The 19,156-nt window shown below is 39.9% G+C and overlaps 1 protein-coding gene across 10 annotated transcripts in view; it reads right to left on the reverse strand.

The window, feature by feature from the left end:
- Cdk14 (cyclin dependent kinase 14) overlaps positions 1-19,156 on the reverse strand; it is a 596,871-nt gene that overhangs the window by 227,902 nt on the left and 349,813 nt on the right. For all 10 annotated transcript variants that reach the window (XM_031379952.1, XM_031379953.1, XM_031379950.1 and 7 more), the window contains one exon: positions 5,340-5,433. In XM_031379952.1, coding sequence (XP_031235812.1) covers positions 5,340-5,433 — 94 coding nt within the window. The remainder of the gene's footprint in view (positions 1-5,339; positions 5,434-19,156) is intronic.

The following is a 19,156-nucleotide window of genomic DNA, read 5'->3' on the forward strand; positions in this document are numbered from 1 at the left end:
ATGATATTCTCCAGCTCCATCCATTTCCCTAAGAATTTCATAAATTTACTGTTTTTAATAGCTGAGTACTACTCCATTGTGTAGATGTACCACAACTTCTGTATCCACTCCTCTGTTGAGGGACATGGCCGTTTCTTAACAGCCTCATTAACCTCACTGGATTACACAAGGCAGAGAACAAATGCTTCAGGTTCCAGTTCTGGCACTCAAAACCAGTGAGTTCAGGCTCTCTGTATTCTGGGAATTCTTCTGTCTCCTCTGAGCCAACATCTGCTCTTCCAAACAGAAACATTCCTCACTTTCTTCTCTCCATGCCGACTCTCATGGTGAACTCACTCAGAAGCCCATATCTCTAACTTTCACATAATTCCAGTTTAAGACATTCACCCAAGTGCTGTGCAAATTCTCTTTGTTGATTCACTATAGTATTTGATAGTAACCCATACTATCAAATATATGCTATGCATATATACTGTATATACTATGTAATTCGCACAAAGCAAACACTTGATATAAGCAGCCCAAAGTAGTGAGAGTATCAGAACTCAGTTTCATTATGAAGAAGAATACCCTTAACTTAACAGACTTGGTCTTGATAAATTTCATTACAATAGCATTGCTATGAGCTGTTCCTTCTGCTTGAAATGCTTGCATCCCTAGTATCTTCATGCCTTCTGTCTACTAGTACCAACTTCCAGTCAACAAGTACCATCTCCATAGACAGCAGCTGATCATGGTAAGGAAGCCAGAGTCTCCCACAGCAACAGGTGAAGTGTAGCATCTCCTTACTTTCTTAATGACTGTCTTCTCTTGTGGGAATAAGATTTTACCCATCACCAGTCCTGAAGAGTCTGCAGTGTGCACACACTGTGTCCACCCTGCTATCCTTACTCCAGAGCTAAGCCATCATCTCCTGAGTTTCTCCCACCTAGAAATGTCTTTCTTAAACGTCCACCTGTCTGAGGCCTAATCATGCAATATCATACATTTTTAGAATGAACATTTTTGGTCAACAAGAGGTAAATGCACTTAACTCCAAGCCTGATGATCATTTATGGCAGAAAGAAATAACTGAGTCCACCAAGTTGTCCTCTGACCGCCACATGTACACGGTGGCATGCATGTGCCTGAACACACACACACACACACACACACACACACACACACACACGAGATTCAATAAAAACACGTATCAATTACACGACAGAACTAATTTACTTCCTCCTTGCTTTTGCATATTTAGAAAGCAGCACTCAATTCGAGAAGGCAGCTAACTCAAGGAACAATCTTTCAATACTCTAATTAATATGAGATTCAGTCTGATTGCCGAGTCTTCTATCTGCCCATCAGATACTCAGCAAACACCAGGAACTACATTTCTGAAGGTTCTTATGCCTAACCGTCCTGACACTATGGTCATATTCTCCATTGATGTTACCACAGCACTATTCTTTTACACCACAGCTAGCTCTTTATACTTAGAACTAGAGGCAAAGAGCTGAAGCAGCCCAGGGGAAATGACCTTGGTTAAACAGAATCATAGCAATGATGGTACAAATCTCCAATGCCAACATTCCACCATGGCTCTATAGCTGGTACAGTCACTGGCTGAAAACACAGTACCAGCCTTCCCGTACATTCTATATGGCTTCCCTAGCCCATTCTGCAGCCACAGGACTAGGTTTCCATTCTTATAACCATGGAAACAGCCACAACAAGTCCAAAAGGACAGCAGCCGGACGGTCTCTCTCCAGTCTGTTCAAACAGAAACAAGGGCGCTTAAGGAAGCATCTTGAGGCTTTAAAATTAAATGGGCTTTTTTTTTTCTTTTTCACTCTCTTACAAACACACACACACACACACACACACACACATTTAAATCCTACTGACCCATACACTGATGAAGGGAAATATTTTAACCAATGCCCAATGTCACAATCAAATAATATAAAATAGGTTAACAACTAGCAGATGAAATTCCACAGCAGGCTAGGAGACCTAGCAGGCAGAGATGGGTGAGACAGTCAGGTTTATTGACATTCAAAGATGGTAGAAAAAGAACGGACCTGTAAGACAGAACTATGTGCCCCTGCCCACCGCCCCCTTGTCACCACTGCTGTACTCTGGGCCATGAGCCACATAAACCCAGAAGCATCTGCCAAGGATTCTGACAGCTGTGCACGCACCCTTTGCCATTTGCACAGCTGTTTTGAAGTGACAGACAGATATTCCCAGGGTTCTACCATGAGGCTTCTTTACTTCAAGCCAGAACAATGTGTTCAGAATACAAATTCTTCTTACTAGTTGTGAATTTTGTCACTCACCTACATGAACCTATCTGCCGCTCATGTTTTACAGCTAATGGAGGTGAACAGAACACATGGGGTTACATTTTAGGATAGGCAATGCTGAGGAACTGAAAGTAAACTGTCCCTCCCCTATGCCAGCAGGAGTGCTCGTTGAGAACTTTGTAAATATGCACATGCAACTCCACATGTCTTGAATAGGTTCTGTACAAATTCTACCACCTTTCTTCATTGCACATGAACATCATGAATTTAAGGAGAACGATTTAGTGGGAAATTGCAGGTGGAAGGGATGCCAGCTTGAGTTACATACCAACGCGGTTGTGGTGCGCTGAAAATGAACTAATTGGATTTGTTAAAAATGTGACCTGCTTTCTCCCACAACAGAGGGAGGATACACAAAGGAAGGCAGACAGAGAGGCTTTCACTGACTGATCTTTGCTGCCTTGTACATTTTTAATAAAGACTCAGTATGTGGGAAGTAATTATAATGACTATCTTTGGTTACAAGGTATTAATTTTTGCTCCAAGGTTATTAACCACCTTTTAATATACAGTTTACAGGCAAGTAAATGGGCTTAATCCCGATATTAAGACACGAAACAAACCAAATAATCCGATGTTTCACGACTTTCAAAGTTGATTGTCTCCTTGACAATGCTTTACCAGAGGCCAGAAATCCAACTGCCACTCTAGAAAAGAGGCCCTGGCAGTTTCTAGGTGATGCCTGTTTGAAGGAGATTTAATCCCCATTTAATAGCCATTGCTATTTAGGCCAGATATAAAAGGTCATGGAGGAAAAGAGGTCCCCCCCCCCCCGCAACTGATTCCACTTTATTGAGTTTGTCCAGTGTCCTTATCCAGTGATCAACAAATCCTAACAGGGGATTTCTTAACATACTATATAGCTACATTTGCAAATATCAACAATCCAGAAGAGTCTATAAAATGTTTAAGATTATGATGTCTGATATCCAAAGTTCCTAGACTACTTTTTTTGATTTGTTTTCTAATTCTTCAGGGCAAAATATACTGTCATTTAATTCTGAATCAGCCATCTTCCAGAAAAGATGATCTTCAGCTCCTAATATCACAGGACATTTTATCTTAAAGAGCATTATGTACATCAAGTGTCTGTGGGAAATGAAACAATGCTTTCCTGCAGTCATGCTGGCTATCTGCATTCATGGATCTCTGTGCTCTAGGAAGAGTAAACTGTGGCCTGGTACATCAATGACCCCATGGGAAATTTGTAATGATTTATTTCTCTGGCTTATTAAAAGCCTAGCTATGGCTCAAAGGTCTCTGAATACCCATAAAATTAGAAAAACATTGCCACAAAATTAAGCAATGGGAGCTAAATCTCCATATAGAAAGAAATATAAAAAAATGCTCCCAGATAGAAATTATTTGTATTATACAAACATTTCTAGTAAGAACTTGTTGGGAAACTCATTTTCTTAGTTCTATTGCTTTATCATATGATTCACTTGTATAATAATTATTTGGGTTTAGTTTGAACTCATCCTGAAGTGATATACATGAAAAAACTAATCTTTTTAAGAAGTTTTCTCATCTATTAATTTATTGGTTTTTTTTTTTTTTTTTTTGAGATCTCAAAACTTAGAACTTGCTATTTTGTCAAAGTTGGCCTTGAAATCCTGACCCTTCTGTTTCTTGCCTCCCGAATGCTAAAGTTAAAGGTGTGTGAATGCTAAGGTTAAAGGTTACACCTTTAACCTTACTTATTAGTTTACATACAAGAGAGCAATTCTTTCAGTATAAAACAAATTTAAAAACTTTAAAATATTATACAATTATTGTTTCATAGGATTCAGCATTAAAAGCTAACTAGAAACTGAAGAAATTAGTCTCTGAATGTAACTCAGGGATACAGTGATAATACCTGGGTATTAAGCAAATCTGAAGGCTAAAAACTTAGACGTAATTTAGCATGATATAGACAATAATAAACTATACCTCATTAGAATAATCTCTTCAACTGTTTTAAATACTCACAGAACATGTAGAAGGGCTCATGGAGAAATGGCTCAGTGGTTAAAGTAGTTGCTACATGAGCAACTGAAGGTTGTAAAAATATCAGAGAGAGTTCCTTACACTCTTCCCTCAGCTTCTCATGTTAAATCTTTACCCAGACCATTTGCCACAACTAAAAACACACATTGGTACACCGACATTGGCTAAGTCCCACACTTCATGTAGTCCCCACTAGTTTTTCTCTATTGAGTTTTGATGCTCCAGGTGTCCACCCACGAGGCCACATGACTCTGAGCTGTCACCCTCCTAGCTTCCCGTCTGGATTACAGTAGTCTTTCAGACGTCCCTTACTTTTGATTATGCCAGAAGGTTTTTAAGAGTATGAGTCAGTGATCTTGTAACATGTCTTGCATTTTGAATCCATGTAGTACACATTTCATAGTTAGAATACACTTACAGTTTGAGGAAGAAGATGACCAAGGTCAGACACATTTTCCCCGGGGTCACCTCAGGAGAACATGCCACCATATGATTTCTTAGAGAGGAGAGCCATCCTAAGGACCTGGTTAAGGCATGTTTTGCCTCATTGTCTCCTCTGGAAGGTCACCATGCCCTCTTCACCTGCCATTTTCCATATTTAATGCTACTGAAGACAGCAATCCAAGCCCACAGAGCCCACGTGGGGGATGGTACACAGGCGACCTAGCCCACGTGGGGGGTGGTACACAGGCGACCTATGTCTTCTTGAAAGACGGAGTCGTTATTCCTGCATGTTTATGCACAGTCCACTATCCCATAAAAGTGTCCCGAATCTCACTCATTCTTACTACTTTATCATTTTATTCTTCACATATGATAATTTAAAAGGACATTAGTCAATGAATTCCTTGCTTCATAAAGGCAAAAGACAAGAAAAGCTAGAACTCAATGTGAAAATGGACGAAGATGTTTTAAAATATTTCCAGCAGTTCATTAAGTCACCAAGCAACTAATTAGAAATAAGTTTTTCTGAGAAGCACTTTGTGCAGAACTTACCAGAAATATCCGTTCAAGTTGATCCTGAATGTCTTTCATTCCTGGAAACGCAGCAACTCCTTGGATCATCTCAATGAAGATACATCCAACTCCCCTGAATAGAGAAGAATCATTATAAAAGCTGCTATAATTCTGCTTAGAAAAACCAAATCAGAAATTAGAATGTCCCAGCCCCAGGGAAGAGGCACTGAATAAATAACTCTCAATGATCAACCAAAGCTGTGTGGTACACCTAGACCCCCACTGTGCCCCTGAGAGGACCCTAAACATGTGCGGCCATGCTGGCCCTGAAAACAATGGAAACCAATCAAGCAGCAGCAGATCTCAGGAGTTTCCTCATACTGCAGGTAAGGAAGTCCTTGGCTTGACACAGGACAGCCTCTGGGGTCCTATCCCAACACCCTTTCCAGCTACGTTTCACAGACTTGTAATAGGCTGTGCTTTCAGCTTCCAGTGGTTCTGAATGTGCTCTAAACCAGCACCATCTGGGAACCTTTTAAAAACCACAAATACTCTAACCACAAACCCTGAAGATTCTGCCCAGGCATGAGCTGCTAAGATGGTTCAGACCCTATGCCCAGGGTTGCTGAGCTAGACACATGCCACGCTAAACAGAAACATTCACCTTCTCCTCATGTATTTGCTCTTGAGCTCTAAATCCAACCCAACCTCTAATCCTGTGTCACTGTCATCTCCTCCAGGAAGCCTTCCTTGGACTTTCTAGTGGACATGATAGTCTTCTCTCCATGAGCTTGGTAGTATGCCCTTTCTCAATGCAGTCATCATCCTATGAGCTAAAACTTGCCACCTTCCTGAACTGCCATGCTCACAGGCCCTATCAAAGACAGAGGCAAACAGCTAGTCAACCTCTCTATCCAGAGTACAGGCAAACAGCTAGGCAGTCACAGTCTCTACGCAGACCTCTGACCCGATGTGGTTCTCACCTGCAGGAGACAGGATGTTCAGACAGCTTGGTAATTTTTTTGACTCATTACTTTAGAACCTTTCTCTACCATTTTTAATGTTTCTATCTTCAACATGTTTAGGCTTCCTAACTGACAATCCAAGGCCACCTCTTCAAATGCTGCATTGATTTCAATCTACAGCAAGCAAACCACTGTATCCCTAACTTATGTCAGAGTGCTATGGGGTAGAAGACAAGTGACCTCCTTCTGTCCAGCTGCTCCAGTTGTTACTGCAGTTGTGATCAAGACTGTTTTGAATTAATTACATACATTAGTGGGAATGCTTTTCCACAATGCATGCCACATAACTTTTACTTAAATACACACATAAGGGTTTATGTGCCAAAGTGACTGCACAAATCCCACATTACATCATTAAACACAATTTCACTCAGGGAATGAGAATTAGTTTCATATCATTTTAGACAGATGGAATTCAGATGTCTGACTAGTCAAAATTCTAGTATGGTGATTTTCTAAGTTTTTCTGCCAAGAATTCTTTCCAAAGCTATTGACCTGTGTTTCCACTGTCTTCTTATTTAAGTTCACATTAAGCATTGTGGATTTGGAGTATCCACACCTTCCTGTTTGTACATAAAAATAAACTCTCTGTTGTCTATCTCCTCCCTTTCATCTTGCTCCCATACCCTGCAACTCTTGAGTGTGAAGCCAAGCACATCCTATGTGTGCAGAGCTGAGCTGGCTGGTGGGATGGGGAGGTATCAGATACACTGTCCCAACTGCCTACAGAATTTCTTTTACATCTACTTTTCCTAGTTTACATCATTTCCAAAATACGATCCTTAGAGAACAAAACTCCAGTTTTGTTCAGATGGAAGAAAATGATGCAATTAACTCTGCAGATTTTAAGTGCCTGGCTGGCTGAGAGGTTTGGAGGCTCATTTCTAATGGATGCTTCCTATGGCATCATCTTTCTCAAAGGCACTTAAGAGTGCACTAATGAAGCTGAAAGAATGATACTTAATGACCATATAGAAATTATTATGTGCAAGAAAATAAAATAAAAAGTAGAGCTATACAACGTATCAGTATTATTAATACAGGATTCTTTCTTGCTGAAATTGCCAAGCAGCAACAAAAGTGCTTTGATTCACATGAAGGAACCACTCTGCCTCCCCTCCCCCGTCTCTCCCCACCATTAGTTCTGTGCTCCTTCAGCAGGCAGAGTAAGTTGACAGCACTGAGTGGTTTGCTGAGAACAAATCCATCTAGTTATGCACTACACTTAGGAAATGATGGTATACGTGGGGCAGTGCCTTTGTGGCTTCCCTCCCAGAATTTGAATGATTATATAATGACTATCTACTGAGTTTAAATTCTTCTTTATGAAAACGTGGGAAATCTTGGGAACATGGCTCATGGTGTTTATATGCATGAAGACCTGGGTTCAAGTTCCCAGCATGCACATATACAAACTTGGGCATGGCAATGCCCACCTGTAATCCTGACACTGTGGTGGCTGAGACAGATAGGAGAGGAGGACCACTGGGGCTCATTGGTCATCAGCCTAGCTCCAGGTCATGTAACCCTGTTTCAAGTGGGTAAGACAAAGATGATAGGGGAAGACAGCTGATATCCTCCTCCAGCCTCCACGGGGAGGCACGCCAGCCTGGGTACTTGCACACACACATGCACACACCACATGAATACACATAAATACTACAAAGAAAGAACAAAGGCTCAGGGCAAGAGCCCAGTTAAAATGTCTCATGAGATTCAAACTACTGACACCTGACTTTATGATCACTCAGCTGGAAAGGTATCTTGATGCAGCTTTCAATTTTGAAACTCAGCTTTCAAATTTTGAAACTCAAAGTTTAGAAATCTAACTTAGGTCATTGTGGATGGAACAATTTTTTTTTTTACCTGAGTTAAAAAGTAAAATAATGGACTTCAATGACATCACTAGTTTAAATGACCTGGGGTTGGAGATTTGGCTTAACAATTAAGGCACCATACTATTAAGAGGACCTAAGTTTGGTCCTTGCACCAAAATTATGGCTCAAAGCTGTCTGTAACCACAGCTCCAATGAGGCCTGAAGCCTCTGGCTCTCACAGACTCTGCACTCTTGTGTATAGACACTCCTACCCTAATACGTACATGCATATGGCCAACTAAAAGTAAAACCCTTCTAAATTTTAACATAGGACTTGGAACAAAATTTGTATTTCTTTGACATAATAAGCAAAGAATGATGTCCTTTCAGGCCTGGATTTCTTTAATTTAGTAGTATTTATTGTGAAAAACAATATAAAGTTAAGCATAAAAAATAGAATACAAAAGTGAATTTAAATAAAGGCAAAGGAAATCACATGATTTTTTAATACCAAAAAGCAATCTAAAGTGTGGAAAATAACAAGCAGCATTTATTATTAGCTGACACAGAAAACCATCTCTATCTCTTTCTGTAGTTTAGTAAGGTAATATATAGTGAATTCACAATATTTTAAAATATCCTTTTAAAAAGAATTTTCCTTCTTCTTTTCCTTTGCTTTTTGTTTGTTTGGTTTTGGTAGTGCTGGGTTCAAAGCTTAGGCTCTGCACCTATCCGGCAAATGGTCTCTCTGTGTGCTATACCCCTAGTCTGACATCACACATCCGGTTTTGTGTTGGAGAATCAAACCCAGAGACTTGCACATGCTAAACAAGTGTTGAACCATGGAAATCCACCTGACTCAGTAATGTCCTTCTGCATTAAGAGAAAAAACAGATGATTTATACTTTTCTCTAGCATGTCATATTAGTTTCTTCTGTAGTTCAGGAAAAATACTTTTTCAGTTTCACTTCTCATTATAGGTAAGGTCAAATAAAATATGAAGGTCATGGGCAACTTTAAGAACAGTATGTCACTTGTACTGAGCTTTGTGCAAAGTGATAAATATGGATCTATTTTCATTCTTCTACATACAGACAGCCAATTAGACCACCACCATTCACGGAAGATACTTTCTTTTTTCCACTATATGGTTTTTGGCTTCTTTGTCAGGATAAAGTGATAGATATATGGATTTATTTCTGGGTCGTCGATTCTATTCCATTGATCTACCTCTCCGTCTCCATACCAATACCATACAGGCTTTATTACTACTGCTTTGTAGTACTGCTTGAGGTCAAGGATGGTGATTTCCCCAGAAGATTTTTTAATATTGAAAATTGGCTTTGGGTATGCTGGATTTTTTGTTTTTCCATATGAAGTTGAGAATTGCTCTTTCCATGTCTGTGAAGAATTATATTGGAATTTTGAGGAGCATTGCATTGACTCTGTAGATTGTTTTTAGTAACATGGCTGCTTTCAATATGTAATCTTGCCAATCCATGAGCATGGGAGAGCTTTCTATCTTCTGAGGTCTTCTTCGATTTCTTTCTTCAGGAATTTGAAGTTCTTGTCATATGCTTGGTAAAGAGTTACATCAAGATATTTTATACTGTTTGTGGCTATTGTGAAGGGTGTTGCTTCCCTAATTTCTTTCTCAGCCTGCTTATCATTTGTATAAAAGAAGGCTACTGATTTGTTTGAGCTAATTTTATATCCAGCCACTTTGCTTAAGTTGTTTATCAGCTGGAGGAGTTCTCTGGTAGAATTCTGGAGGTTGCTTATGTATACTATCATATCATTACAAATAGCGAAATTTAGATTTCTTCCTTTCCAATTTGTAACCCCCTGATCCCCATTTCTTGTCTCATTGCTCCAGCTAGAACTTCAAGTACTATATTGCATAGATAGTTAGAGAGTGGGCAGCCTTGTTTTGTCCCTGATTTTAGTGGGATTGCTTCTAGTTTCTCTCCATTTAATTTGATGTTGGCTGTTGGTTTGCAGTAAATTGCTTTTATTATGTTTAGGTATGTGCCTGAAATCCTGATCTTTCTAGCACTTTTACCATGAAGGGGTGTTGCATTTTGTCAAAGGTTTTTTTAGCATCTAATGAGATAATCACGTGATTTGATTTTTTCCTTGAGTTTGTTTATATAGTTGATTACGTGGATGGATTATTATATATTGAACCATCCCTACATTCCTGCGATGAAGCCTATGTGATCATGTTGAATGATGGTTATGATGGGCTACTGGATTCAGTTTGCTAGAATTTTATTGAATATTTTTACATTAATATTCATAAGTGAAATTGGCCTGAAGTTCTCTTTCTGTGTTGGGTCTTTGTGTGGCTTAGGTATCACAGTAATTGTGGCTTCACAGAGTGAATTAGGTAGTGTTCCTTCTGTTTCTTTGCTATATAATAGTTTGAGGAGTATTGGTAATAGCTCTTCTTTGAAGGTCTGGTAGAATTTTGCACTAAAACCAATCTGGCCATGGGCTTTTTAAAATAGTTCTACCAGAAGACCTAGCTATACCACTCTTGGGCATATACCCAAAAGATGCCCCACCATACCACAGGGACACATGCTCCACTATGTTCATTGCAGCCTTATTGTAATTGCTTGAAGCTGGAAACAACCCAGATATCCCTCAACCAAAGAATGGATATAGAAATGTGGTTCATTTACACAATGAAAAATTACTCAGCTTTTAAAAATGAGGATATCATGAGTTTTGCAGGCAAATGGATGGAACTAGAAAATATCATTCTGAGTGAGGTAATCCAGACCCAAAAGGGCATGTATAGTATGTACTCACTGATAAGTGAATATTAGCTAAAAAGTACAGAATACTTAGGATACAAATCATAGACTATATGAAGTGTAACAAGCAGAAAGACACAAGAAAGGATGCTTCAACTCCACTTTAGAAGGGGAAAGAAAATAATTATGGGAGGCAGAGAGAGGGAGGGAGCAGTATGGGAAAGGGAAGGGGAAAGGGGAAACATGATCAGGTATGGGGGGGTACAGAAGAGATGCCCTGAGGGCCAGCAGAATGAATGAAAATATGCAGCATGTAGGGGTGGGGGTAAGGGAATCCTCCAGAAAGTAACAGAGACCAGGGAGGTGAGAGACTCTCAGGACTCAATGGGGGTAACCTTAGCCAAAATGCCCAACAATGAAGAGAGAACTAGAAGAGTCCACCTCCAGTAGATAGACAGGGCCTCAAGTGGAGGAATGGGTTACTAACCCACAGTCAAAATTTCTGACTTAGAAAAGAGACTGAAGATAGGAACCTAGCATGGCTGTCCTCTGGAAAGGCTCTACTAGCAGCTGACTGAGACATATACTTACACTCACTCACTATATTGAAGTCAGGACCCCTATGGTTGAATAAGGAGAAGGACTGAAGAAGCTGAAAGGGAGAGCAACCCCATAGGAAGACCAGCAGTCTCAATTAACCAGGACCCCAGGAAGCTCCCAGAGACTAGGCCACCAACCAGGCAGCAGACATGGGCTGGTCTGAGGCCCCTGGTACATACATAGCAGAGGACTGTCTGGACTCAGCGGGAGAAGATGTGCCTAATCTTCGAGAGACCTGAGGTTCCAGGGAAGGGGGAGGCCTGTGGGTGTTGGGGAGCACCCTCTTAGAGGCTAGGGGAAGGAAGAGGGAGGTGAGAAACTATAGGGGGGACAAGGAGGTGGGGCAAAGGCTGGAATGTAAGTAAATAAAATGATTTTTAAAAAGAAAGGCTAAAATTAAAATTCAAATTCAAAAAAGAAAGACAATTATGTTACATTTCCATGTGCATAAATGCTGGGATCAGCATACAATGACAGGGACTGTCTGCAGTAGGCCGGGATGGAGACATCTTAGTAGCCCAAGGCAGCTCTTTGTAACAACAGTTGTTCCCATTTCTCCTAACCTTAGCCCTGGACAATGGCTGTATAGATTGCATTTGTGCGTGACTGTTTGTCAGTTGGCCTTGGTGTTCATAATTATTCTATTAGATCTGACTTTCTTACTTCTTTCTCCTTCTGCTCTAGCGAATTCTGTGAAACTAGATGTTCCTTGATGTAATGATTCTTAAACAATTAAAAATTGAGGCATGGGGCACAGCACAGCACAATCCTAATGGCCCAGGTGCATACTGTGTGCTTTCATCTTGAAAACAATGAAATAACTGCACAATGGTAGTTCCAAATTAATGTTTGACTTGCAAAGAAAGTTTGAAGAAATTATTAGAAAATGAAATAGAGCCAACACTGGGACTCCAAGAAAGGAAAAAAAAAACTATTGAAGTTATGAAGTAAGTTTTGCATAACATTTGAGAATGTTTCCTGGATAAGGAAATATAAAATATGTAAAATCTTATATTAGTAAAGCTATGTCAAAACACTGGGACTCTTAGGAGAGTCACTGTGTGCAAAGTGCAGAAGCAGAAAGCTAGCGGGACTATTGAGTTAAGTGTTAACTTGATTCTTTCTAGCCACTTCCTGGCAGCTTTGTTCATGTCATTTTTCATTAGAGCTTCACAAGAAAATGCAAGTAGCTGGCCTTGGAGCTCTGAAGTATATTAAGTTAAGGTTTAAATAATGATAAATTGGCAATTATTATTATTTTGGCTATAGGCCTGGGAATAGGGAAGCTCAAAACTTTGGGGAAGAACTAAAATTCTTGATTCTTTATGGGACATGGTTATTCTTTTGAATTTGATGTGGCAGTGATTATACAATGTCTTTTTTTCTACCAGATTTTGGATTATCAATAAAAGACTGGGGCAAGAAGAAGGCTAGAGAACATGTAGAGAGTGAGTAGTGAGCATGTAGACCAATGAGGAGTATGTGAGGTGAATGTGGAGAGCAAATGAAGAGTGAGCGAGTAGTGACCATGAGAAGAGCATGTGAAGAGAGAACATGAAGAGTGAGTGAGGAGAGAATGTGAGGCATGTATGGCATGTGAGAGTGTGTGTGTGAGTGAAAGGAGAGAGCATGTGGGGTGTGTGTGTGTGTGTGTGTGTGTGTGTGTGTGTGTGTGTGTGTGTGTACCTGATGTGTGTGAAGAATGTGTGTGTGAGAGAGAAAAGGGAACACACAGAAGTGTGTAAGAGCATGAGAGTTCAAGAAAAGTGCATAGGAGAAAAGCAGAGTGCACAGGAGAATGCAGAGTATGTGCAGCCTCAAGCTGTGAGCGAACAGGTGAGAAAGAGAGCAGAGAATGAGAGAGAAGAGAGAGAAACCTGAAACTTTGAAAAACTAGCTGTCAGCTTATACCCAAAAAATAGCCTGTGTATATTTATTATGTGCCTTCCAGATATCCCTGCTTCCAGTTGAAAACTCTGATCCTGTATCGAGGCTGGATCCTGACACATAAGCACAGCAATTTTAGTATAGCTTACATGTCCCCATGGTAAACCATAGAACAGCGTCTGAGGACATGCTACACTCGATGTGGAAGGCTAGGGGAGATGCAGAGACCTGTAGGCTAAAAGGGGATGGATTATGTGATAGAGGAATAACAAGGTCATAGGGCACGCCAGGCAGAGGAAATCTCTAGTAAGTAGGGGATCTTGAGAGAGTCAAGTCCTGATGTGGCAGTGTGTGAAAAAAATAGAAGAAAGGGTAAAGCAGCCAGAGATCATATTGATTTCTAAGAAATTCGTGTTTCACTCCTCAGCACAAACCCACCCATACCTTTCTTCTAATACTCAGAGGCAGAAACTTGACAGCTGGATATACCCACAGATACCCAATTTGTGCTGATTAAACAATAACAGAGGAGCTGGAAAGATGGCTCAGTGGTTAAGAACACTGGCTGCTTTTCCAGGGTATCCAGGTTACAGGGATACTGGGGTTCAATTCTCAACACCCACATAGCAGTTCTTCTGTCCTCTTCTGGTCCCACAGGCACTGTACACATAGGCTGCACAGACATACATGCAGGTAAAAACACCCACATGAAATAAATAAATGAATGAATAAATAAGTGACAGACACACCTTTCAGAGTAGAACCAGTTACAATAGCTAGTTGTTAAGTCACCCAACCCTTTCCAGTTCTAGCAGCAATAGCTATAGGGAAAATACCTGTTCCTTCTGCAGATGCCCAGGGGAAAGGTAGGTGCAGAACAATGTAAAGGCCCAAGGGCCAACTCCTGCTTACTACAGAGTTTCATATGGCCTCTGAGAAATGGAGCCATTCTGTTTCCTCTCCAATTTATTTACTTTTATTGACATATTAAAGTGTATATGTACACACACACACACACACACACACACACACAGAGTATTGTATTGGCAAGATGCTCTGAAATAGATGTGTATAATAGTAAAATTTAGCTAATTAACATCTATATTCCTTTCTGTGGTAAGAAAGCCTGATATTCACCCTTAGGGTTTCTCAGTAACCCACTGCACTGTCATTACATGCATATGCCTGTCACCATATGCATTGGGATCACTCCTTAGTGTCACTTTGGTTTTTTGATCAACATCCCTTGATTAAAAATAGGTAAAGTGATAAGCCACAGAGACAATATGAATAGAGACATACTTCCAAAACAAGTTCTGTAAGGATTTCTTCTCAAGATAGAGGGTTTGGGAGTTGGTTGGTATAATAGGCTGAAAGAATTATTCATCTCCATGAGCTATTATCAAAAAGTTTTTGTCTTCTGTTAGAAGATTGGGGTGAATATCTAATTTCTTGAGAGCATAGCCTTTTAGTTTATAACATACATGCTAGGATAATCAGCCAGTTAAACTGGATTTTATGTGTAGATGCAGAGAAGCTGGGATCTAAGCCCAGGATTTTCTACCCTAAGTTTTTCTATTCTTACACCCTCTTTCACTGACTCTGTATGCTGATAAATGGGGAATCATTGCTTTTACAGTATATTTTAGGTTTTCTTTTCCTGTACTAAACACGGAGATTGGAAGCTTATACAGACTTTTTGCAGTTGTAACTGTCATGCACAAAGCAGATCAGCTATATGAAGAAAAAAAGATTTATTTACCTCCCAGTTAAGGGAGGTTAAAAAGTTCCAACATCAGACACCGGTTCAAGACAGGGACCCTCATCTTGGCTGCATAATCTCAGCGAAGCAGGAGAGAAAGACAGGGTGACATATGGCTAACTCTCACTCGAGCCCATAACCATACATGGGTATGCTATATTCTTCCTCTGAATATCTTTCTCTCTCATGACCCTTGTGTTTGATTACATAACCAAATTTCCAAAATGGATGAAATAGAGCAAGGTTGTCACAAAATTGCCTACTGATATGTATTCTGCAATACATGTTTATTAAAATCCTGGCCAGGTTTTACATATATATATACATATATACATGTATATATATATACATATATATATACATATATACATATATATGTATATATATATATATATATATATATATATATATATATATATATATATATATATATATATATATATATATATATGCTGAGCACTTATACAGCTGATGCAGGAGGATCATGAGTTCAAGTCCAGTGCAGGCTACACAATGAGGCCCTGTCTCAAAACAAAGTGCAAAATGGCAGTTGGAGGATCTAGATATATTTATCACTAATCATATTTGATTCCAAGCATGGTAAAAGTGGTCATCTCTAAAAGGAGAGATAAAATAATATCCAAGCATTATTAATTCTCTAGATTACATTAATCTAATTTTGATATTAGCCAAAATAGTTAAAAATCTAAAATGCTGTTTTCCTTCCCTAAATTTTAAATCAAGTATTTGGTTTCATCTCAGTGAGCAAACCAGAAAGATTTCAATGTTGTGTAGTATGATCTAATTCAGAATTGAAAAAGTTACATATTTCATTTCTAACTTCATTTATTATTAAAGGTCTGGTATTCCTTATATAGGAGACTTTTAAACAAGAAGTGAAGACTTCAGTCTCATGTGGCTGTGTTTATATGCCAGGCCCAGGAGTGATCCTGACCCAGAGGGCCTGTGCGTTCTATGCAGAGGTCTCAGGACCCACTGAACAACCATTATCACTGCAGGGAGAAGCTGCCCCTCTGCATGCAGGCTTGTCCAACTGCAAACTGCAGGAGGCCTTTAATGAAGTCTGCAGAACATTCTCTGCTTTCTAGAACCATCTGCATCTTCAAAACTTCTGGCAAGAGGACTGCAGATCAAGACACTGCAAACTGCTCTGAACAGGAGGCAAGCACGTGAGCAGACCCAGAACTCAGAGTAACTTCATTGCATTCCCTTTCAATATTATTTTGGCACCAGAAATTCCCCTTTAGCACATGTGTCCATCCGAAAGCACCATGGGAAGCAGCGTCTTGTTTTGTAAGTGTGCTGGTCCTGCAGGATCCTATCAGAATCTGGATTCTGGCTCACTGAGTGAGGGCTGAGGCCTGAGATTGGTAACAAGCTCCCAAGTGATGCCGAGGTGGCTGTTCTCCAAGTCAGACACAGACAAGCAAGAATCTAAAAGAATCTGTGTAACACTGTTTTGAAAGTAGTATGGGTGCCTCCAGTAAATCCTGTGAAGATATTAGAGCTATGGCTTAAGAAACGACAAGAAAACATGGACAACTAAATTAAATTAGGTTAAATGTGAAACACACTTTAAATGCAACACTAACTCAGAAAGTTTCCTCATTAATTAACCTAGCAGGTAATTTTATCTAGCTATGGTTCACTGAAGTACACCACTCTCCAATGAAAGCTGGAACTATTTTGTGCACCAAGGTGGCCATATATTTACCACACTTGTCTCTTGAGAAATGTATCTACCTGCAAAATGAACCAACTTTTCTCATCTAGAAAATTAGCTTGTAAAAGACTAAAAATAAAAATCATCTAATTTTTATTATAATAGTAAGAAAATGCCTTACTCATAACAGATGTGATCTTTTCATTCTGGCATTGAGTCATTGAAAAGTGAAAGATTAAAAAATTACACTTTGCCTTGCCCTTGGTGGTTACTGAAGGGACTGAATTGATTAAAGTGCCAGTCACCGTTTATGTGACTGGTGCTTCATTAGGCACCGATAGGCACAATATATCTTTGTCAAATACTTCTATGGAGGACTCAGCTCTTAGGCCATGAAAACAACACAAAGCCAAGGACTGTGAGGGGGAAAAAAATCCCTGCTTACAAAACATTCAGTCCCATACTATGGAGATATAGCAGAAAGGGCAACTTAGAACTACATTTTCAAACTATTTAACAATATTTTATCTCCAATAAGATGGCATTTACATAATAAGCAAATCAGAATAAAAATTAAGCAAAGTAGAAGAAAGGGTTCTGCAGAGTGGAGTTCCAGGGTGGGCCCAGCAGGGGTTTGCAGGTCTCCGACCCAAGGCCACATCTGTAGTTAGGAACAAGAAGAAACAGCAAGGATGTCAACACACCGAAGTGGCATGTGCTCCATGTGTTCCAATGATAACTTACATCACACGTGTTTAATAGCATGTGCATGTCTGTGTCTTAATCAAGTGCTAACACAAACATTTTCCTTTTTCTTGTATCTTTTTAGTTTTCTGTTCATCATCTTTAGAGCCCACAGTCATAAACCCAGGAATCATCCAAAACCCTTGCCTTTTATGGTATACAGCCAAGCTGTCATTTGTCATAGCCTGAACATTCTTCTAACCTCTAGCCCTTGCCCTTTGCTCTTTGCCTTGACCTGCTTTCCCTCTAACCTGCTTCTGAGTTGCTATCTGACATCTCTATCCACAAGGGCTGGCATTTTATGTCCTAATGATACATTCTTCCAGGGATGCACCTAGCATTGTCAACTTAGAAAGACGGTGTGCTGGCTAGTTTTATGTCAACTTGACACGAGATAAGAGTTATCTGAAAGGAGAGAGCCTCAATTGAGAAAAATTCCTTTGTAAGATCTGGCCGTAGGGCCCTTTTAAATTAGTGATTGATGCAGGAGGGCCCAGGCCATTTTGGGTGGTGCTATCCACGGGTTGGTAGTCCTGGGTTCTATAAGAGAGTTGGCTAGGCAAGCCATGAGGAGCAAGGCAGTAAAAAAGCACCAGTCCATGGCTTCTACATCAGTGTATGATTCTTGGTTCCTGCTCTGTTTGAGTTTCTGTCCTGCTTTCCTTCAATAATGATATGAAACTTTAGGCTGCATAAACCCTTTCCTCCCAATTTGCCTTTTGGTCATATTGTTTCATTGTGGCAAAAGAAATCCTAACTAGGACAGATGGCTTTCTCAAGTAGGCTGGGGAGCTCGGCCATTACGCCTCTACATGTCCTTATAACTCTCCACGATATCACCCTTTCCTTCAGAGTGACCACTATTCTAAGTATACTCTTGTATAATAACATACGATGTGGAATGTAAGGTGGACCTTTCTCATTCCTGCGGCCAGCACAGCGGTTAGTACAAACAGTCAGAAAATGCCTTTCTGATGAACTAACCAATCACGGACAGAAATGAGTCTGAGGTGTACACACATGAGATATTCAAAGGAAATGTCTGATAACATTACTACATAAGATAACAAATTTCTACAAAATAATAGTTTCCTCCGAAACATCACCTCTCTAGCTTTGCTTATAAGATATCCCAAAGAAACTCCAACAGTGGCCATCGAGACCCCTCATTTAGCAGTGAACTCCAACAGTGGCCATCGAGACCCCTCATTTAGCAGTGAACTCCAACAGTGGCCATCAAGACCCCTCATTTAGCAGTGAAAATTACTTGAATGCTAAAACTTAGCTATGCCTATGGTTGTTTTTAACTTATGAAAGAACTGCACTTCGTAAGCCCATGTCCAGTTTCAGGGCAAGCTCTGGAAGCTTCACTGCCAAGTCTGAGGTGGGTGACTACTTCATTATACTATGCTGCCACCCAATTAGGACAGTATGTTTGGATTAGGTCACCATGATTAGAGAGAAGATATTAAGATGGTAATCCTGTTTTCTATCCAGGGAACACAATGATGGTTAGGTAAAACAGACCTGAAACCATGTGTTCAGAATTAGAACTTTGGGCAAAGAATATAAACA

Source organism: Mastomys coucha, unplaced genomic scaffold, assembly GCF_008632895.1.
Source record: "Mastomys coucha isolate ucsf_1 unplaced genomic scaffold, UCSF_Mcou_1 pScaffold19, whole genome shotgun sequence".
NCBI lineage: Eukaryota > Metazoa > Chordata > Mammalia > Rodentia > Muridae > Mastomys > Mastomys coucha.